This window comes from Copadichromis virginalis, linkage group LG6 (genome assembly GCF_057382275.1).
Source record: "Copadichromis virginalis isolate Kocher_CV1m ecotype Utaka linkage group LG6, C_Virginalis_male_GT1.1, whole genome shotgun sequence".
Classification (NCBI taxonomy): Eukaryota; Metazoa; Chordata; class Actinopteri; order Cichliformes; family Cichlidae; genus Copadichromis; species Copadichromis virginalis.
In genome coordinates, this window is record NC_140623.1 from 11,868,063 (window position 1) to 11,890,292 (window position 22,230).

Below are 22,230 nucleotides of genomic sequence, written 5' to 3' on the forward strand. Positions count from 1 at the left end.
TTTTGCCCAGACAGGAAACAACCACCAACCAAAACAAGATAACTCAAAGAAAGAGAAACATAATTAATATAACAGAAAACATTTTCATAATATCAGTGTTAGGTTTAACCAAATGATTAATGAATTATATTAAAGAAGAAAACTGCAAAACAAACTAATAAAGTGAACAAATGGCCTGATTTACCCATGTGTGGCTGATGCCATCACAGCTGCATCAAAAACAGTGACATATTCTCTGATTTAAATAAATACATAAATAAACACTTGGTGACCTGTCAGATATGAACTGACACAGAGTCCTTCTTTAACTTGTGAAGCAGTTGGGGACATGTCCACCAGAGGGCACCATTATTATAGTTCTTGATCTCAGAAGCTGGTTATTTAATGCAAAAGTCAATGTTGTTTAGAGATTTCACCACTTTTTTACTGAGCCATCCTTCAGGTATAAGTAAAATCTTTCTATTTTTTTTTTCTATTTTTCTCTGACTACCCATTGTCAAGACAACTCACGATAACTGGGGTTATTTGAATCATTATGATATGCCAGGTTTTTACTAACTCGTTTGTATACTGTTACAACTTGATTTTACAAATTGTTTCTACTCTTTGATCTGTTTATCAGCTCCACAAAAAAAAGTTTTCACAGGTTAGATGAATCAAATAAAACACTGCATTTTTAAAAAGTCAATACTTTGAGTGTATTTTATAACAAGAGAAACATAAAATCAACATTACATAAGTAGTGAGTAAGTAATTGATATTTTTCCACATTTTCTCAAATGTATAATATTTCAATTACACAGTATTCCCCAGGGAATGAGTTTTGCAGTGACAGCTCCTGACACATATAGGGACCAATTTGGGACCTTCCACCTCTCCTGCAGTTTTGCCTTCTGCCCCTGAGACTTCTTGAGTTTGTTGGGTTCCTGCTCTCTGATCTTGCCATTAATTGACAAACATCTAACAACTGTGGTCCTCTGTCCTTGTAAACTACCACTTTGTCTTGTTGGCTGGCAAGAGTTAGAGGTTTACAGGACAGCTGAATGATCTATTTTAATTAGCAGCACAAACTGTTGCAGGACCCCAAATGAGGAAATCATGGATCAAAAAAAAGGAAAAAGTATAAGTAGACTGGGGAAACAAAGACTGGGGAAATTCAATTGTTTTATTACAAACATTCCTAAAAATCATTCCCACACTGTCTGAAGCTCCTTTTAAAGTAGCAGTGCACTGTGAATGAAGGCAATTCTACAAGAAGGTCACCAAACATTATTAGAGCTGTGATGGAAAATTTTAAGTGTTTTGACCTTTTTGACCTTGTGTTAAATTAATATGGCTGAATAGAAGGCTCAAAAATATCTTGTTTTGTCTTCATATAACCCTCGATTAAGATATACTTGTGTTCTGTGAACACAGCAGGTAGATAACTTGTTCCTATAAATGATGAATTAACAACAAGTTGTTAATTCATTTTTCAAACACCAAATTAAAATCTCACAAAGACAACTTATTTATAGTGTGCAGATCAATTTATATCATATTTCCATAACAATCTGGTGTCAGTGTAGTGGGATCCCTTGGCTGATCTAAAGCTAGCATGGTGGTGATGTCTTATCATGTAAGGCAGCCTTTCCAACCTCAAATCTCACATAGTTGTTAGATGAGACCAAACATGATGACAGCGAACACCTCTGTTGGAATGGCTATGAATGGACCATGTTGTCCAGTAAAAGAAGAAATTTGGGATAAAAAGTATAAAAAAAAAATTGCTGGTGAATGTAAGATGCCTTATTACAGAAGTGAGAACGTCTCCACTTTTCCACTTCTGTACATAAAAGCTTTCTTCTCACTTTCACCTTTAAAACAGGAAAAGTGTGTTTTGTGCCTTCTGGCTGAAAACACAGTATCAGTGAATACATCGCCATGCACAACATGAGAATGTGTAAGTACAATAAAAGATTACAAACATTTCCCGAAACTACCTCAAAGTAACTACATACAGTAAAATTACTTACAGTGTAATTTATGTTTCCTTTCCATCTCTTTGTTAGAGGTCTGTCTTGTGGTTTATGTCTCTGTGTTCTCTAGTTGTTCTGTCTCCCCTGTCAGCTGTATCCCCTTGTCAAGTTCCCGTCTCTGTGTTATGTTTCCTGTTTTACTTTGAAAGTCTGTGTCTCATGTAAATGCATCTGGTTTTGCTTCCTTTGTCTCGTTAGGCCTGATTTGCCCCAGCTGTGTTTCCCTCCTGTTACCCATTCCCTGATTGCTCCCTCTGTGTATTTAAGCCCTGTGTTTCGCTGTCTGTGTTGTGATCTACTGTTTATGATGCTGTGTGGGCTGGCTGTTTGCCAGAGTTTGTTTTTGGAGTCTGAGTTTTGTTACCGTTTTTGAGTTCCTGTCTGTCTCCGGAGTCTGCACTTTGGGTTAGTGATGGGTAAATGAGGCCTCGTGAAGCGTTTCAGCACATTCCCCAAATTGTATCGATACTGTGTCGACACATTGTTGCTGTTTTGCTCCATACTGACACCTGCTGGACCTTAAATATCATTGCAGGCAACTTACTTGAGACTCACAACAGACACGGATTCAAATACCTAGTCATACTTGTATATACTGTAAGGTATTGTACTTTCCATGGAATCATTTTATATGTTTTACATTGCAAACATTGCAGACATCATTAAAATGGAAGTATTGTGAATATAATATTACCCATTTAAATGTAATTGACTCAGAGTTTATAAATTTCTATTCAGAAAAATAAGTATATCCAATGTTTTTGCATTCAGTCTACTGCGTTTTTTTGGGGTTTTTTTTACACCATTTCCCCAGCTTTGGAAATCTCACAGGCACAGATGAAGCTGGGGTACAAAAACTGTAAAGCCAGGTGGAAAAGGTTCAGATAAGATGTCTTCCTATTCCCCCAGTACGTTAAAGGATCCTGTGATCTTGGAATGTTTCTCTCCGACACTCTCCACAATACTAAGGGGTTGGCAGTCCTTTATAATAAAATTCAGGACTGCCTGGCCCAGAACAGTGTTCAGACTGGTTAAGCTGTTCAGTGTCAATATAGGCCGACCTGTGTTCATTATCGGTGTGATTGTTTCCTCATTTTCATGTTTGGCTCTGTAATGCCTAAACACTGAGGAGGTGCTTGTGTTTATGTAAAAAGCTCCGCAGAACAGATGCGACATTTAACCTGCATAAAATGAAATAAGTAATTTACACTGCAAGTCACATTATTGTTTTTCCTGTTCTGATAGATTACACTGAAACGAAGACAGACAAACTATTTGCAGTTAAAAGATCAAAATGATCCCACACAGCAGAAACTTTTCTTTCGGGCTCCATTTTGTTATGGAGAGATGTGTATTTATTTATTTTTTTTTATCTTTGCGAGAGTAATTTATTTATTTTTTTGGTGGCGACTCGTTCCGTTGACAGATGCGGACGCGATACCTTCTAAACACAGTTTGGCGCGTTGGCAATGAGCGATACAGCAGCTGTATCGATCATGTGACTTTTCTTAAAGCGACGCCCGCAACGATACAGGCTTCACTCTGTGAGCTTGATACAAGCGTCGGTGTGTCAGTGTTGCTGGACCCATCACTACTTTGGGTCCTTTTCCTGCCTGCACAAAGCCATTCCTTAACAGAAGATCGTGACCAGAACATGGACCCCGCAGACTCTCTTTCCTCTGAGTTCAACGCCAAGATGATGCGGATGGTGAGTCTGCTCGACTGCATTGCCCAGTCACAGGATTTACGGACTATGGCAGTTGGGCTAAGCACAGTAGATGCTATCATTAGGCATAACCCTCAGCTTACTCAGTTTGCTAAGGACACTAAGTTGGCTGGCACCATTACTGCCTGGAGAGAGCAAGTTAGGGCTGGTGAGCTTGCTCTCTCACTCACTAAATCTTCCCCATCGCTGATTCAGCAAGACACACACTCTCCACCTGCCTCTACGCTGCCATGGACTTCCTCTCCTTCCACACGCCAGCCGGGACCTTGTTCACCTGTCCATTCACCAGCCTCTTTCCTGGCAGCTATGTGGTCGGAGGATCAGGAGGAGGTCTCCATTTCTTCACCGGTTCCTGTTTTCTCATCCTGAAGGAAACGGCGCCCTTGCCACGGCCACTCCTCTCCCCAGTCATCTGTTCTGCAACCTGGTCCTGCTGAAGGGTCCGAGGGGCACGTCCGGCCTTCATCTGTTCCCGCTGGTGGTTCTGGAGAACCTCACCTGCCTTTGTTTGCCTCCGCTGGACGGTCCGAGGGGCCTGTCCAGCAACAGCAACCTGCCTCTGCTGGAGGGTCCGAGGGGCCCGTCCAGCCTTCTGCCTCCTCGTCTGGTGCAGCCTCCGAGTATTCCTCCTCGTCTGGTGCAGCCTCAGCTACAGCTTCAGCTCTGCCTGGTCCTGCCCGGCCTGCCCGTCCTCGTCCTGCTCGTCCTCGTCCTGCCCGGCCACTTTCCAGGTCGTTGGCTGGACATCATTGCTGTCGTGGTCGGCCTCCGGATCTGCCCCGTCACGGTCGCTGGCTTCACGGTCGACCTCCTGAGCCGTTTTCTGGACTCTTGGGCCGTCGACCTCTGGGCCATTTTCTGGAGTCTTGGGCCGTCGACCTCCGGGCCGCCCCCCGAGCTGCCCCCCGAGCTGCGCGGGTTTGGGCTGTTGCGCTGTCGACCTCCGGGCCGGCCCCCTGAACTGTTTTTGGGAGTGGTTTCCGGGCCGCCTGCGCCTTTTGTGGGCCTTTTTGTTTGGTTATTTTCTGGGCTCCAGTGTTTTCTGTTTTTGATCTCTAGGTTGTGTTTGATTTGTTTGGTTTGGTTTGTTATTTTTGCATGAATAATGCTAAACATTATTCATGCAACAATATTCTGTAGTTCACATTAGCAATTAATCAGATTTCAAAGTTTATAAATCATCTAAAATCATATAGTTAATTAATTTGCTATCATAGTCCGAAAGAACGAGATCGCGGATACAAGCGGCAGAAATGAGCTTCCTCCGAAGGGTCGCTGGCCTCTCCCTTAGAGATAGGGTGAGAAGTTCGGCCATCCGGGAGGGGCTCAGAGTAGAGCAGCTGCTGCTCCACATTGAAAGGAGCCAGCTGAGGTGGTTCGGGCATCTGACAAGGATGCCCCCTGGGCGCCTCCTGGGTGAGGTGTTCCAGGCATGTCCCACCGGGAGGAGGCCCCGGGGCAGACCCAGGACACACTGGAGAGGTTATATCTCTCGGCTGGCCTGGGAACGCCTTGGTATTCCCCCGGACAAGCTGGAGGAGGTGGCTGGGGAGAGGGAGGTCTGGGCCTCTTTGCTTAGGCTGCTGCCCCCGCGACCCGGCCCCGGACAAAGCGGATGAAGATGGATGGATGGATGGATGGAGTCTTGTACTGGGTGTGGATATATGCAGGTGCTGGTTCGAAAGTGTCAGACTTTAGCACTTTTGAATCACACTCAGAGGTGTAAACACATCTTCAACCACAGGGATAAACACGGTTTAAATACTTTGAGTACGAATTGTGTTTTAAATTCACTCTTGTTTTTTGTGGCCTCAAATGCTGTGACATGTGGTTTCACTGATGAAAAATAAGCACAATATGAACCCAGACAATTCTGGGGGCATTTTTAAAACTTTGTTAAAAGGTATAACCTTCTCTCTAGCTCAGAGGAGACGATTGTTACTGCTCATGATGTCACCAAATGCTTGTTTAACACAGCAGTCTATGCTGCTGAGGGATTTGACCATCTTTGCTGAGCCATTCTGCAGGTATGAGGAACATTTTCATGTACTCTGCTAACCCATTGTCAGCTCTGTGCAGCAGAAGAAAACTGAGCTGTAAATGTTGTTAGTTGTCTGTCTTTTGAGGTTATGTGGCAGATTTTTACTAGAAGAGAAATTTAGTGATCACAGCTGATCAGTATTTAATGTAAATCAGGTCAGTTTTTTTGCACTTGCTGTCATTTCTCCATACTGTTACAACGGCAGATGGTTGTAATGAATTTAATAAGGTTCACATATGTACATACTAGTACTTACAACTGAATTCAGGGTTCGATTAAGAACTGACTCTTTTCTTTTATTATATTTATTTTTTATTTTACAGTGAAGACAGGTGAGTTTATTCCTATATTTTTAAGTCATCATCAGGACTCTTGGTCTTGGGGTTGCTGGCAGTGTTGCAGCACCCCCTGCAGCAAATGGCAGACATCACAACACCCACTCACAGGTGCAAAAAAAAGTAACAAAAAACAATATTAACAATAATTGAAAAAAGATATATAAACTGTTGAAATACTTCAAAAATCACTTCTTTCATTATTTTTCTCAGAAATGTGGGATTTGGGAAGTTTTTTCATAAAAAGGATCATGTTCAAATAACATTACATACTAGACACCGGCTATCACAATGGCATAAACACATTGTTTTTTGTTGTTATATATTATAGTGTCATTTAAAAAAAGAACAAAAGAAGACCATCAAATTAACGAGCTTCATCTCTTTAGAAATACTTGGAATTGTCCCAGTGCTGGCCTCTTTAATGTAACATTCTCCACCTTGGATTGGAAACATGGACCATCAGACTCACCTGTCCCTGATGAATGTCCTAACAGAAGGTTTTAACACTTTAGTCATCAGATCAATAAATTGTGAAGGAATCTGTCGCCTAAACTTCGGAGTGCCAAGCTACATCACAAATTGTTCAGTAATTTCACAGTCCTACCTTTGTTACAAAAGAATATTTGGATATTTGTGAAAAATTTTCGTTTGGGTCAGGTAAAATATTATCCATATGTGAAATGCACTATACACAGGTACACACACACACAGGTCTTTATCACCAGGTTCTCACTATAAAAAGGGAAGGAAACCATTATCAGTCCAAATCGCCATCAGCTGTTCTCACCGGCATCTCCAGCACCGCCCCGTTGAGCCCACTGCACCACTCCTCCCCTGCAGCCGCGCCCGGGACCACACCTCCGCCACACCATATTTTTGATAGGTTCTTGTCAGTCGTGCACAAATAGGTTTATGTATGCCTTGACTGCTGCTTGTTAAAAACCACATAGTTGGAAGGCTAATATGCTTTTTAATGGTTACATAATGAATTTGCTTATCTGCGTGTCTTCCTAACAGGTAAGGGTTAATTATTGTCACATCTGTGTTAAAATATTGTGTCTAAGACCGTATACTTTTCTCAACAATGCAGACCAGTTGAGTTCAGTTTTGTCTGTTTTCTCTTGTCCTCTGTGTGTTGGGAAATAGTAGATAGTTACATGACTTACATACTTTAGTTATACTAGAAAGTAAAGAGACAAATTGAATACTACATACACGTTATACCTTATACCCTGCAAGATACAAGCAGGCAAGACCTCAGGTGCAAACTGTGCACCTGAGGTTTTGCCTGGTGTGGTTGACCCCAGCCTCTATCAATCTTGTGCTTAAAACTTGTTCCTTTGCTCCTATGATTAGTGCCTCTCTGCTGTTTTTCCAGCCAGGTATTATCCAGCCATTGGTAGGATTTTTCAGTGTCAGCACTTCTTCTATCTGCCGATGATATATGCTTTGCAGGAGCCTTTCCGTCTGTGATAGTTCTTGTTCTTGCTCTTTCTCAGGTTTCCGCTGCCTTAGGGATTCACTAAGCATGTGAACTGTGGACTGTGGCCATCTCCTGATGTACTCATAGATCGTTGTTGTTTCATCCTGGATAATGGTTTTGATGTTCACTTGTCCTTGAAGAGAGAGAGAGAGATTGAGAGGGGGGGGGGGGGGGGGGATGTACCTGTGGTTCTACTGAAGCCTCTTCCAGTTCTGAGGGCAACAGCTCATAACACTACACCACTGGGACCTCTTTGGGCTTCACCTTTCGCATCTGATCTACTAACGTGTTGGTTTTTTTCACAGGGAGTGCTCTGGAGGAAACGTTGGTAGAGGAAGCTGCCATCCACACAGAGAAGGCAGCAGTGACCAGACAGCACTTGGACCCACTGCAGGTAGTCGGGCATAGGTGCATAGATCTAGGTGTTGCAGAGGTTGCTGTCTGGGAAATGGTCAGCTGGGTGAGTGATGCCATTTGCCAAATCCACACTATTCAAAACAAAAGGAGCAAATGGTGTATTTTTCTTTATGGAGATGTTTGAGGAGACAGCAACACCATTCAAGTGGTCAATGGAGGAATGGACTGTGCACTTGATGCCTCTTCTGAAGGGGTAGCCCAGATCGACAAATAGACAAAGCAGATGCCAACATGGCTTGCCTGTGGCCAAGGGCGAAAAAATAGGCGAGGCAGTCCCTAATGCTGGGTGGGTACAACCAGAGGTTTATCCTGAACTCTGTGGCTCTAACCAGTCCCCTGACTGGAAAATTGGCTTAGATCTGGTTCAGTGGACAGACTGATGGCAAGTCACATATGAGAGGCTGAAGCAAGCACTCTGGAAATTGTCAGAGCATGAACGTCACTATAACTCTGTGGAAAAAGAGTGTTTGGTCAGCTCTTCGCGTTATTACGTGCTGGGGTGCCCATTCATCGTCTGTTCAGACCATGCGATGTTGTAAAGGTTCAACCACATTTTAAAAAACATTTTAGGTAGTACAGATGCTGGGGGCACAGATGGCTATGGCTGACTTCCTCTGTTGGCGGCATGAAGGTATGGCAGCCGGGTGCGGTTTGTGGCTGGCTGTCAGAGGGAGAGGAAGGGCAGTGTTGGAGCAGCAACACTGGGAAGAATGGCACACCTGTCATGTATTTGTGCATTTTTTTTTTCTCTCCCCATAGAAGTTGTGAGCAAGCGGAGGAGACAGATATATTTTTAATAAAAACTTTTCATGGCGGGCAGTATAACGGTGGAGGTACGTAAAGTGATGGAGCTATTTTGTGGTCCAGAAGAAGAGAGAAAAATGCCAGCACGATGACTTTAATGTTTCATCGGTTCAGTTTTACAGACATTTTGCCAAAGCTCTAAACTATCCAGTACAGTAGTTCAGCTTGCATGTGCATATAATTTGAAGTTGTGTTGTATTTTGCAGGACATGTACAACACATTTCATCAGCTGCAGCATTTCTATTTTTCTAAACACTACTACTTTTCTTACTCTTGTATTTTATTTTCCACTATGATGTATGATTTTTACTCTCTACTTATCAGTTGTGGTGTCCCTTCTGTGATAGTTCATTATTATCCCAATCAGTGAATGCTCCCTTTAAATGATTTTTTTAGTTAAATCACAACGATTCGATGCTGCAGTAGATATTAGTTTCAATTTCGTCGACTTCTGCTTCCTTGGCATAGAGCTCAGCTTCGCTGGCATGAAGATCAGCTTCTTTGGAGTAGAAATCTTGTTGATGTTGAGTATTAACCTGCATTCTGCTGTAATGAGCTGAGATGTTTTCATAAATGGGACCAGGGTGCATCTACAGAAAGAAGACAAATGATATGAGCACTGGGTTATTTAACACTAAGGATTCAGTTTTTGCCTCATTCAAATAAAGAAATTACTTTTTTTGCAAATGTTGTACATTTTGCAAAAAGTTTTGATGTATGATATCTATCAGATTTAAATAGTTTAGTTTTTTCCTTTCATTCTTTGTATGCAGTAAAACACAGCAATTTTTAAAATTGAAACAAAAAGGAGTACATTTTTTGATTTATTATTGTCATTAATGAAGCTAAAAGTATTTCTTATTATTCAATTAATCAATGGAATAATTGATGAAATACTGAATTACTAAAATAACCAATAGCTGCAGCCCTAATGGCTAGCATTTTGTGCAGAGGATGGTCAGGATTTTTTATGGATAACAGTTCAGTGGTCTCCTCCCCAAAAGAGCTTTAGATGTGTGCAGATGCAGCTGATGATACTGTGTCATAATGTGAATGTGTTTTAGTCACATAAAAAATACAACTGTTGAGTAGAAACATGATCGAGGTAGGTGGTGAGCTCCAGTGACAAAAAGGCTACAAGAGGTTAGGATGTAAGTGAGAAAAAAAAGCATGATGAGTGATTTTAAAGTTTTTCTGTGATGGAGAATAAATTATTATTCCTGTGAAGAGAAAATGAGAGGTTTTTTTAACCTGTTTATTATCTGAAGTTTCTTGTCTTGGAGACTGACTGGAAGTCCTCTTTTTTCTATTGCACAAAAAGAAATAAATAAAATGTTAAAACATTTGGTAAATGTAGTGATTTTTAGATAGCGTTTCTCTGCACTCCTGGAGTACTCAAAGCGCTCTATACAACATGCCACATTCACTCTATGCTTTCTCACTAGCATACACATTCATACTCTGATGGATGCATCGGAGAGCAAGTGGTGGTTAGTATCTTGCCCAAGGATATTTGGCATGCAGACTGAGGGAGCCAAAAATCAAACCACCAACCTTTTGATCAACAGATGACCTGCTCTAACTCCTGAGCTACCGTTTAACCATGACAGGTATGACAGATGAGACAGTGTAGCTTACCTCCTGCACCAGTAGACAGTGAGAGGTATTAAAAGGAGCAGAGCTGCAGAAACTCCTGCAGCTGCTGGTGTCCATGTTCCTGTGATACTTTGGACAGTGAGAGTCTTTGGAGCAGAGCTGATCTCTTTGTTGGTTTTCACAGCACAGGAGTAGCTTCCTGCATCCTCCCTGCTGACTGGGTCTAGGATCAGATGTTTGTTCTGGGCTTCTGTCAGGTTCAGAGGTCGACTGTTCAAGTACCAAATGTAGTTTGTGTTGTCAGTCAGAGGACAGCTGGTACTGCAGGTCAGTGTGACTCTCTGACCCTCTGTCACCACTGCAGAAGGACTCATCTTCACTCTCAGCTCTGGAAGAAGAACATACAATAATAATAATAATTATTATTATTAGACTCCAGACTCCGTCAGTGTCATTTTTAAATCATGTTTAGTGAGTAATGCCATGTTTTAAGTGAAAAAAGCTCAGTTCTTCATTTCTGTGACATTTTACAGGGATTGTTTGCTTTATTTCATTGTATTTGTCTGACAACTGGGGTTATTAATTTCTTTTCAGCTATTCATGCCATTATTGTTACTGTTCTAGGTTACGTGTGGGTTATATAGATGTTTTCTTAATATTCCACCTTGTGATATTTGCTCAATCCAACATGAAACTTGAATAACTATCATTTTCTTAATTTCTGTGAACAGGAAAATGAATTTTTGTGTGTATTTGATATATAGCAAAGTGCTCATTAGAAAATATTTGATCAGGATTATAAAATAGTTTTATATATTTTAAAAGTCAAAAATAATGTTTTTTTCACTTGATCTGACTGTACAAAAAAAAAAAAAAAATACACCGAAAGGGTGAATTTTTCTATAAAAGGAAAATGTCTGTTTGCTTTTGATTCTTGCTCTGTAATGGAATATTTTCACAATCCTGTTAATGAGTAAAGTCTGCTGAGTGAAGAGTTTAGATTTACCTGTGACAATCAAAAATACTCCAGGCAGATCAGACTGTGTCCATCCTTCATGATCTTTGTTGAATCTGAATGTGTATCCTCCTGAGTCATTCTTCTTCAGGTTGTTGATGGTCAGGATGTGTTGGTTCTTCATGTTGTCCTGATACTCCACACCACCTGCAGCCTCAATCAGCTCTTCAACTTCCACTTTATCTTTTCTCCATTTTTTACTCCAACATTTAAACTCTGGCTTCATGTTATCAGGATGTGAGTATTCACTTGTGATGTTGACTGAAGATCCTTCCAGAGCACAGATTCTCCTGCTGACATAATTCACTCTCCAGCAGTTTTTATCCTGAACACCTGAAATATAGATGGATTATGAAATGACTGACTGGTCTATATTTCAGGATGTCAGTGAATCAATAATTTTTTTTTAACACATACAAACTTCTGTAGATTGAAGACGTTTGTGGCTTTTAACTGCACAAGAAAATGTGCCTCTTGAAGAGTTTTGAACTGAATAATGTTGATTCTCATAATAGCTTTGTTTGTTGTGGTACCAGAGGTAGATAGTCTGAGGGTCTGTCAGGTTACATCTTGTACTACAAGCCAGTGTAACAAACCCAGAAATGGAAGAAGTCCTTTGAACATGAAGCTCTGTTGATAAAAGATAAATACACTTCCCGTTACTGTGCATAGATATATTCATAAAGTTTATATAATTCATACAAATGTTGGACTCAACAAATCTGACATGTGAGTTTTGGTGGTGTTATTTTTGTACCACTTCACCTCTGGGATATGTGATGGTGCACGGCTCATCCACTGGTGTCTGTTTATAAGAACACATGTCTCCATAAGCATAAGTCACACTGAAGCAGGTTGCTGTGATGGAATCTGAAGAAAAAGTAATGCAATTAAATATTTGTAAGAAGATTATTTTTATATTTAGAATTGAGATTTCTGTTCATATTGAATTTATTTATTGTCAAATAATATAGCAGAATAAGCATCATGACTCACCCACAGAGACTTGGTAAAATATTAGAGTATTGAGTATGTTTACTCAGAATTATTTGACTTAGTTTATTTAGAGTAGTTTATTTTGTAACACACTGAACATCATGACTCACCCACAGAGACTTGAGGGGCTCTGAGATGCTCGTAGCCTTTGACAGCACAGGAGTATGTGACTGCTTCCTCACTGCTGAGCAGCTCTTGGTACCAGGGAGACCAGTCCTCATAGAGAAACTCTCTGTTCTTGTACCAGATGTAGGCTGCAGGCTTTTCAGTCAGAGGACAGCTGCTGCTGCACATCAGTGTTACTGTCTGTCCCTCTGTGGCAGGAATCACCTTTACCTGCAGCTCTGAAAGGATGATGGAGAACAACTTATACAATGATGTCATTTGGAAAGTAATTCATGAGTAAAAGTCACTGTACCTGCAACAACTTGAAGAGTAATTCTGTTGAGCCAACAGAGTTGTGGACTGTCGGTAGTCTTCATACAGCAGTAAGCGTTTGCATCACTCTCTCTTAGATCATTGACGGTTAAAGTTGGGTTTTTCTTATCAGAGATGTTGTACGTTACACGTTGTCCATCCACAGAGAGCTCACTCTGAACATAATTTCCCTTCCATTGGACAGTGAACCATTTTCTGCTTGAAGTCAGATGTTGATGTGAGCAGTGCAGATCCACTGATGAACCTTTGAGAGCACAGATCCTGGTTTCTCCTCCATTAACACCTTTAACAGAAACTTTCTTTAGAAAAAAACCTTTCAGTCAAAAAGAGAGAGATATTCTGTAGTTTACATTAGGAACTAATCTGAACTCAAAGTTGTCATCTATAAATCATGTAGTAGGATTAGCTATGGTTACTTTCATTCTTAAATAGGGACAAATAAATAATCACTGATACCTGTGATGTAAATGATGACACCCACAAAGAGACGACAAGCATTCCTGAGCGGCATGATTGTTGTAGTCCAGACTTTAACGTTTAACACTGACAGTGAAAGCTTGAATAAAAAAAAAAAAAAAGTAAGTCATCGGTCACCTAAGCTGTTCTCCTTTTCAGAGTGAAAGGTTAGGGGGGGAAGATTGACTGTTGTTTCATATTCAGTGGTTTCACATCTTGTGCAGCTTTGAGGCTAATACCAAACTTCCTTCCTTTTCCTTTCAATCTTTTGTCGACTCTGCTGTGTGCACTTGTATTTTAAATAAATGTGCAATAAATAGTCACCTCAGGTGCTTTAAGCTGTTCAGAAGAAAGCTGTGTGTTGAAGCTTTTGTCCATATCTAATTATGGTGGTTTATGGTTTGTGATGAATACAAACGACTGTGGTGATCAAGAAACCCCAGATTCAAGCTCACTGTGCAACATGAACTGCTGTGGAGATGCAGACTTTTTTTTGATACTGGTTACACATGGGTGCTGGGTGTGGCCTAAAAGTGACAGCTTTTACCACATTTGAGCAACACTCAGAAGTGACAACAGGTCTTCAACCACAGAGATAAACACTGTAAAATTTTATAGGAAAATTGTGTTCAACATTCACTCTTGTTGTTTCCTGCCTCAGATTCTGTGATTTATTGTTTGAATGCTGAAAAACAAGCACAATTTCAGATTCCTTTAGCACCTTCTCTCTTGTTCTGTTGTTTAGTAATTTGAGACCAGAAGGGACCATAATTACTGCTCATTGTGTCAGCAACTCCATGTTTAATGCAACAGTCTTGATGCTGAGGGATCTGATCATCTTTTCTGAGCCATTCTGCACACGTTGGTAACATTTTCTATTGTTCTCTGCTTAACCTTCAACAAGTGAGGACTGTAAATGTCATTACTCAATTATGTTATGTGCCAAGTTTTCACCAATCTTTTTATATTTTACACTCAGGGACAATTGATTTTAATGATTGCTGATCACTAAGAATTGTAATACTTTTGGTTTTACTGTCATATTTTTACTGTTACTATCAAGTGAGGGTGTGTGCCAAGCAACGAGAGAACCCAAAATGCAGGACTTGGCAGACAGGCTTAACTAAACTCAAACAGCTTTATTGCCAGAGCTCAGGAACAAAAACCTAAACTGAAAACTTGAACAGAGGGAAATTTGAATAGACTTGAAAAGACATGAGGCTATGGGGGAAAGAGACACTGCTGGGGAAAACAAGGTGCAAGTGAACAGAATCAATTAATGAAAACGAGCAAAGAAAAACTGAACACAACACACACAGGGCAAAAGACTATCAAAATAAAACAGGAAACCAACACTTAGACTGAGACTAACACCTGATTTTGACAGGCCAAAGTAAACACAAACTCACTAAACATGGACACAGAAACGTAGATGAGGCATAGACAACACAGGAGGACCAGAAAAACTTGAGAATAACAAAGAAAACGATGAATACAAAATCAGAATGAAAACCTAACCAAAGCAAAGGTAATATTTAAACTAAAAACTACAAATGGTAGTGATATTTCCCAAACAGAAAACACTGGGTACAAAACCCAGTATCGTGACAGTTATAGCATTAATGCCCGTAATAAACATGGATAAAGTTCCAAATAATAACACCTTTAACAGAAACTTTCATTAGAAAACAGCTTCATTATCTCATCCATCTTTTTTACCTTTCTATCAATAATATGTTGGCATCTGTGACCCTCATCCTGCTGTCCCAGCATGCAACAGCAAAGAGGATGGCACTGACCACAACAGACTCAGAGAAAATCCTGAGCGTTGTCCGATACATGTTAAAAGATCTCAGCTGCTTCAGAAAATAGATACGACTCGGGCCCTTCCTGCAGAATGCAGTGATGCTTTTAACGCAGTCCGGTTTATTTTCTGATACGAGTGTGTTGCTGATCTCTGTGGAAGACACAAAGTGTTGAAGACGCAGATATTGTGGCCTTCCTGTCAGGTAATCCACAATCCAGGACACAAGAGAGGCATCCACATGCATCAGTTTATCAGCCAGGAAGGTTGGCCTGATGGTATGAACTGGAAAAGTCGAAAAATATAACCTTCACAGTGCTTGGACACAATTTATCAGGTAGATGATGGAAACCTCAACTCCAAGGCAACACTTGGAGCTGAAGCAGATTCTGATGCAGTTATTATAGTTAACTAAAACTTAGCTAAGAACTAAAAGTAGATGTGAAAAACAAAAGAAAAAAATTGTTCGCAAAGTTACTCTTTAAAAAAAATGTGGTTTGAAATTCACTCTTGTTTTTTGCTGTCTCAGACAATTCTGGGGGGCTCCTCTACTGTTTTTTTGGTTTTTTTTTTCGTCTGTTTGTCTGTTTTGCAGTTAGAGACACGTCCACTAGATGACAATATTATCATATCTCATGATACAGTAATGCTGAAGGATCTAATACTGTTTGCTGAGTTATCCTGCTGGTATTGGTAACATTTTCTGTTGTTGTCTGCCTACCTGTTATCAAGTCGGAGCCTTTCTGTGGAGTTTGCATGTTCTTTCCATGTTTGCATGGGTTCTCTAAACTTTTTTCGGAATTACTCAGTATTTCAGGACACTTTTCTTCTCTCCTAAGAGATCTTGAATTATTACTCATTTATTCCATCGCACCTACCAATAAGTATTTTTACATAATAATTACATCCTAAGTCACGGGCTGTATCAACACTGTCACCTAACTGTGTGATGTTTTTGAACATTCTGATAACCAATAGTTTCTTTAAGAGACAATAATAGAAGGGAAAATGGGTCATTCAAGCATCAAACATTCAAAAACTTTACAGAAAAACCTGAAGAAATAAGAGACAAATGATTATTCAGATAAATCTTCACACTATAGCTGAAAGAATTAAACTACTACAGCTCATTTTTTTTATATTTATTAATACTCATAAAGGTTATTGATTTATGTTAAGCCGTTATCAGTTCATGTATGGTTCAGGGAAAAAAGAAATGATGACTTTAAGTTTTAACTGTTCAGTTTGAAAGCTCTAAACCACGCAGAAAGCAACAACACAAAGCTCACAAGTTTGCATGTTTTACAAAGTTAGCAATAATATTTTTACATTGTCTTATACTTTGTACACAACACATGCATTTCATGATCAAACATCTTTAAATTGAAACCCACAAGCATTTCTACTTTTCTACTCATTTCTACTGTATTCTACGTGCCATTTTAGAGTGTGGTTGTTTTACACTCTGTACACAACAGCTGTGGCGCTTTTTTGAGTTTTTTTTCTGTTTAAAAGGCAGTGACTCAGTATTGGATGTTAGAGTATAGATCAGCTGTATTGGAATAGAGTTCAGCTTGATTGGGATAGACTTTGCCTTCATTGCAGTAGAGGTCACCTTGATTGGAGTCAAGTTCTCCTTCATTGGAATAGAGATGAGCTGGTTGGTGTGTATTGACAGGCATTCTGCTGTAGTGAGCTGAGACGTTTTCATATATGGGATTATGGCTAACCTGAGGAGACCAAAAACATAACCTCCCATATGGTACACATTTTACACCATATGGAAGGTTAAGACATTGGTGAGATAAACAAGACAAAAAAATCTATCCACACAAAGGATAAATGATCAAGTAAAAGAAAAACAGGATTGTGGATGCACTGTGTTGTGTACCTGCTGTTTGTTGTCTGATATTTCACTCTTTGGAGAATGACTAGAAGCCCTCTTTTTTCTGAGTGTCAAACATGAAAGGATATGACTGAATAACAGATTTCAAATCAGAGTTTGAACATGACTGATTTTAAAGAGAACACAGTGATGCTCACCTCCGGCAGCAGAACACAGTGAGAAGTATTATTATTATTAACAGGAGAGCTGCAAAACCTCCTGCAGCTGCTGGTAGCCATTGAGCTGTGGTGTTATCCTTGTTAGTTTTAACACCACAGGAATAATTTCTTATATTCTCCCTGCTGACTGGGTCTAGGATCAGATGTTTGTTGTGGGTCTCTGTCATGTTCAGATGTCGACTGTTGAAGTACCAAATGTAGTTTGTGTTGTCAGTCAGAGGACAGCTGGTGCTGCAGGTCAGTGTGACTCTCTGACCCTCTGTCACCACTGCAGAAGGACTCATCTTCACTCTCAGCTCTGAAAGAGGAACATTACTAAATAATTAAAAACTATAAATCTCATAAAAAAATTTCCCAATGACCTTTTTTTTAATATAGGATAGCATTTTGATGGGTAATGTGATACAGGTCAATGTGGAACGCAAAGGACCGTCAACAGTTTTACAAGAAGCACTTCTTAGACCAGCTAAAATGTGATGATCAGTGAAATTTTGCTGATAACACTTTTACATTCAGTATTGTTTGCTCAGGTTTACATGAGGCTTTTTAGGCTTTTTAGTGTAAAACATTGAGGCTCTTACATGAATGAAACATCTTAGGTCATCTTGTTAGGAGACTTTACCTGTGACAATCAAAAAGACTCCAGGCAGTTTCAGTTCTTTATCATTTCCTTTCAGGATGAAGGTGTATTCTCCTGAGTCATTCTTCTTCAGGTTTTTGATGGTCAGGGTGTGTTGGTTCTTCATGTTGTCCTGATACTCCACACGACCTGAAGGCTCAATCGGTTTTTCAAGTTCCTTATCACCTGTTTTCCATTTTTTACTCCAACATTTAAACTCTGGTTTCATGTTATCAGGATGTGAGTATTTACTGATAATGTTCACTGAAGATCCTTCCAGAGCACAGATTCTCCTGCTGACATAATTCACTGTCCAGCAGTTTTTATCCTGAACACCTGAAATATAGATGGACGATTTAAAGTTGACTGTGGTGTCTGCATGTTGAGATAACAGCTTGTTATTAATTAACAGAATTAACAGTTTTCTTTGATACTCACAGACGTCATCAGATTGAAGATGCTCATGACCTTTAATTGCACAGTAAAAGTTGTTTTTCAAAGAACTTGGAGTTGAAATGCTTCTTATATTTTCCCTATAAAGGTTTCCATTTTCATACCACACATAGACAGTTTGAGGGTCGATCAGAGGACATGAGGTGCTACAGGTCAGTGTGTTCCCAGGTGTCTTTACAACATGTACCACTGAAGAGATGATAAATACAGTTTCGTCAGTCACTATGTTATTATGCATATTTTATACGTGTATGTATGTCAGTTACATGGTTTTGTGTATGGGAGCAGATTTGTAGAGGTGAGTTCAAAGAACGGTACTTGAACTCACTTCTCTTTTCATTATAAGAGAGGAGTCTGTGTACTCATTCTGTCTTTTCCTCATCAGGGACGTTTTCAGTTTAACACATTTTCATTGACTGCATCCACACACTTCAATAATAATCTTGGCATTCTACTTTTTTCACCCAAAGCGTAATGTAATTCACGTGTGACCTGATGGCTGTCAGTGCTACCCCTCAGCTTCTTAGTAGATGTACCTGTGCTGTTAATGTGAAAATCCTACTTGAATCCATTCCTGAATTATTGCAATCACAAAATTTTCAGAAAACTAGAACTTTGACCTTGACCTCGAGGTCAGTGTCAAGGAGATTCAAAATCATCAAAGATTTTTAGTACATGTGCCTTTTGTAGCAATTTGGAAATCCTACTCATTCTCGCATTCACAAATCTCTGTGTCCATGCCAACTGCCAATAACATCTTTTAACCCTTCAGCCTTTTTACAGCTGAGGGGTTAAAAAAGTGAATATAGAAACAGTGCATTTCAGAGATCAGTAAGAAGACGTGTTTGTGTTCACCTCTGGGAAATGTGATGGAACAAGGCTCATGTTCTGATCCCTGCTGATAAGGACACATTTCGCTTTTAGTGTACGTCACATTGAAGCATGTTGGTGTGATGGAATCTGGATGAAAAAAATATTAGAGTATTGAGTATGTTTACTCAGAATTATTTGACTTAGTTTATTTAGAGTAGTTTATTTTGTAACACACTGAACATCATGACTCACCCACAGAGACTTGAGGGGCTCTGAGATGCTCGTAGCCTTTGACAGCACAGGAGTATGTGACTGCTTCCTCACTGCTGAGCAGCTCTTGGTACCAGGGAGACCAGTCCTCATAGAGAAACTCTCTGTTCTTGTACCAGATGTAGGCTGCAGGCTTTTCAGTCAGAGGACAGCTGCTGCTGCACATCAGTGTTACTGTCTGTCCCTCTGTGGCAGGAATCACCTTTACCTGCAGCTCTGAGAGGATTGTTAATAGAAAAATTATCAATACATTGATTATTCATAGATGAGTTCTTAACGCATTTGATAAAACCACTGTACCTGCAACACTGAGAGAAATTCCCCTTTGGTCACAGTCTGATTTGTCAGCAGGTTCTCTGCAGCAGTAAATGTTTGCATCATTCTCTGCTAGATTGTTGACTGTCAGAGTCAAGTTACTATCTGCTGACATGCTGTACTTTCCATCTGCAGATGTCTCAATCTTGAAGCCCCCCCTGTGTACACTGTACCAGTTCATGCTTGATGTTGGATGTTGATGTGAGCAGGACAGATTCACTGATGAACCTTTCAAGGCACAGATGCTGTTTGTTTGTCCCTGAACACCTTTAACACAACATTTGATTAACAAGCATCTGTGCAGATTTACACAATTTCTATAACATTCATATGTTATTCTGACAATATAAGTTTCATGCATTTTTCCATGCAGCACTCTGAAAATTGCTAATATATTGCAACGTTATCAGAGAACCATCAAATGTTTTGTTGCAAAAAGTCACAGGGTCAAGAAATGTATTAAAAACAGACCACCAAAGATTTGAGAAGAATCAAACGTGTTATTTTCCATTGATTTCATATTAACTGGAAAATTATAGTACTTCTTCTTCTGACCAAAACCCTCTCCGAACATTGTCTGGGAGGTTCCGGGTGCTGCTGCAGAAAACATTTGATCATTGAGAAATCAAATAACCAACAATCTTCAACTTGAAAGTAAATTCAGTGTTTTGGTCAATGACTTTTTTTTATGTCAAAAACATTTATTTATAAATTTAAAGTTTTAAAGTTGTTTGTTTTGTCATTCTCACTTCATTGGCTGAAAATAAACAAAGGAAATGGGGAAATATTCATTTTTCATTTAGTTGCATAATAATTCTGCACACTAATAGTTACCAACAAATATGAAAATCTCACTTTTACTTTCTTAAATATCCTGATTAGGCGCTGTAGTTGTTCGAGAATAATCATTTACGAAGCTATGTGAGCCAAGCCGGGAGTGAGTTAGTATGGGTTAAACCCAGTGATTCATGGCACTGAAGCAAGGCCACGTTTAGTACATAATTCTGAGAAACTAGCAGCTTATGTAATAATAAAGTGTACTTTTTAGAAACAAGTGGCTGTGAAAGGACAGGAAGACCAGAAAAGATGATCTTACGGAATACAGCAAAATTCCTTCTTTTAGCATAAACTAAACAACAGCAAATGTTCATTTTACATGTCTCAAATATCTACAACTGTAAAATGTTACCTATGCATTAATGCAACATTAACATACATATAAGTGGACATTGAATTAAGGGATCTGGTAAAACAGAATCTTTCCTACCTGAGAGAGAGAGAACAAAAACCCAGAACAAACATTCAGCTTCTGTGAAGAACATGGCTGTTGCAGACTTCACTGTCTAATCAGAAAGTTGACTAATGAGCTTTCAAAACCCTCAGCTGCTGTCTTATTAAAGAATGATTGCTTAAAAGCAGAAGTCATCTTCTTAAAACTACAAAGTCTTATGACCAAATGGACATGGAAATTACGGCAAATATGTGTGCATGCAACACCTTCAGATCACTTCCTCCTCCTATCAAATTAGTGCAGCAGCTATTCATATATGACATATAACAGCACGACAAAACATCTGTGTGTTGCTTTTGTTATTTTGAGATAAAAGCATCTTAAGCTCACCCACATGAAAACTTCCTTTGAGAAGCAGTATTATATTTTTCTTCTTGCTTTTACCACAATATTTTGAGATCACATATTTCACTATCAAGCATTTCCTCTTTTTGGCTCATTTTTATAATGTGTTTTATTCAGAGATTAAAAACTACTTACAGATACACCAGCTACTGATGTTATACTAAAACCTAGTGAGGAATACTGCCTTTTAATGTCTGTTTATTTGCTTTTCTTTATCAGGCTCAGATTTGGAGTAGAGATTCTCAGTGGAGTGGAGACTGAAGTGCAGTCTGTTCTACCAATGGTCACCCCGAGTTAGCTCATCTTTAGCTCATCTTCCCATCCCGTTATAAGGAATCTTATGCATAAGTTTAATAAGGAAGATCTCAGGTTTCACATCTGTCTGCTCCCAGGTGTTGCCGGCTAATTCTAAGCTTCACGTCACTTCTACTTTCCCAGGTGAGAAGCTGTTTGGTGACATCACTGATGTTGTCCAATCATTTTTCTCCCAGCCTTCATCAGACAAAGTAGCACTCATGCCACATACTTTAAATCTCACTGCGCGTCTGTCACTCTCCTTTGCAGACGCCTTTGTGCAACCCACCTTCTCCACATCACCGCCTCTCATCACTCAGGCTGTATTCAAGCCTCCATATTCATCCCCACCCTCACAGGGAGTCCTGCTCTAATCCCTATCACTGCTGGGATCAACGGGCCATCGGAGTCTAACTGCCAAATACCTCTATCTAAATTCTGTACATTAATAAATCATGGTCATTTCTTTCTTATGATCCTTCCGTACTGAATTATAGCTATGTTTCTGTGCCAAATCAAACATACTGATCCTTCCTCTGTTTCTGTTTTACTCCTTGACAATATGTTGTCTCTGCTGGTGTGATTACAGATACAAAGTATCCTGTTTCTCTCAATGTATCAAATGGGGGGGGG

General features: G+C 39.7%; 2 protein-coding genes across 3 annotated transcripts; both read right to left on the reverse strand.

The window, feature by feature from the left end:
- Positions 1-9,229: 9,229 nt before the first annotated feature.
- Positions 9,230-13,384, reverse strand: LOC146707344 (B-cell receptor CD22-like). The gene is made up of 9 exons (XM_085460755.1): positions 13,330-13,384; positions 12,854-13,156; positions 12,546-12,779; positions 12,205-12,309; positions 11,857-12,069; positions 11,431-11,772; positions 10,467-10,812; positions 10,080-10,134; positions 9,230-9,418 (listed from the first exon to the last, which is right to left on the reverse strand). The coding sequence occupies exons 1-9, from the start codon at positions 13,382-13,384 to the stop codon at positions 9,230-9,232; spliced, it is 1,842 nt and encodes a 613-aa protein (XP_085316881.1).
- Positions 13,385-16,276: 2,892 nt separating this feature from the next.
- Positions 16,277-21,596, reverse strand: LOC146707345 (uncharacterized). Of its 2 annotated transcripts, XM_085458651.1 has the most exons (9): positions 20,935-21,596; positions 19,653-19,934; positions 19,335-19,568; positions 19,125-19,229; positions 18,255-18,458; positions 17,820-18,152; positions 17,177-17,495; positions 17,025-17,082; positions 16,277-16,863 (listed from the first exon to the last, which is right to left on the reverse strand). In XM_085458651.1, the coding sequence occupies exons 1-9, from the start codon at positions 20,987-20,989 to the stop codon at positions 16,657-16,659; spliced, it is 1,797 nt and encodes a 598-aa protein (XP_085314777.1). In that variant the 5' UTR covers positions 20,990-21,596; the 3' UTR covers positions 16,277-16,656. The 2 variants fall into 2 exon arrangements, with proteins under 2 accessions (XP_085314777.1, XP_085314776.1); XM_085458650.1 differs by having other exon boundaries at positions 19,653-20,995.
- Between the last annotated feature and the right edge of the window lie 634 nt (positions 21,597-22,230).

Bases quoted from the DNA above. Each gene is read 5' to 3' on its own strand.
- LOC146707344 (XM_085460755.1), bottom strand. From the start codon at position 13,384: ATGCCGCTCAGGAATGCTTGTCGTCTCTTTGTGGGTGTCATCATTTAC. The intron at 12,780-12,853 runs GTACAGTGACTT...TCATCCTTTCAG, and splicing joins TACTCTTCAAGTTGTTGCAG to AGCTGCAGGTAAAGGTGATT. The intron at 9,419-10,079 runs GTTAAAAAAACC...TTCTTTCTGTAG, and splicing joins AAACTTCAGATAATAAACAG to ATGCACCCTGGTCCCATTTA.
- LOC146707345 (XM_085458650.1), bottom strand. From the start codon at position 20,028: ATGCATGAAACTTATATTGTCAGAATAACATATGAATGTTATAGAAAT. The intron at 18,153-18,254 runs GTGAGTATCAAA...TCTATATTTCAG, and splicing joins TCTTCAATCTGATGACGTCT to GTGTTCAGGATAAAAACTGC. The intron at 16,864-17,024 runs GTACACAACACA...TGGTCTCCTCAG, and splicing joins TATCAGACAACAAACAGCAG to GTTAGCCATAATCCCATATA.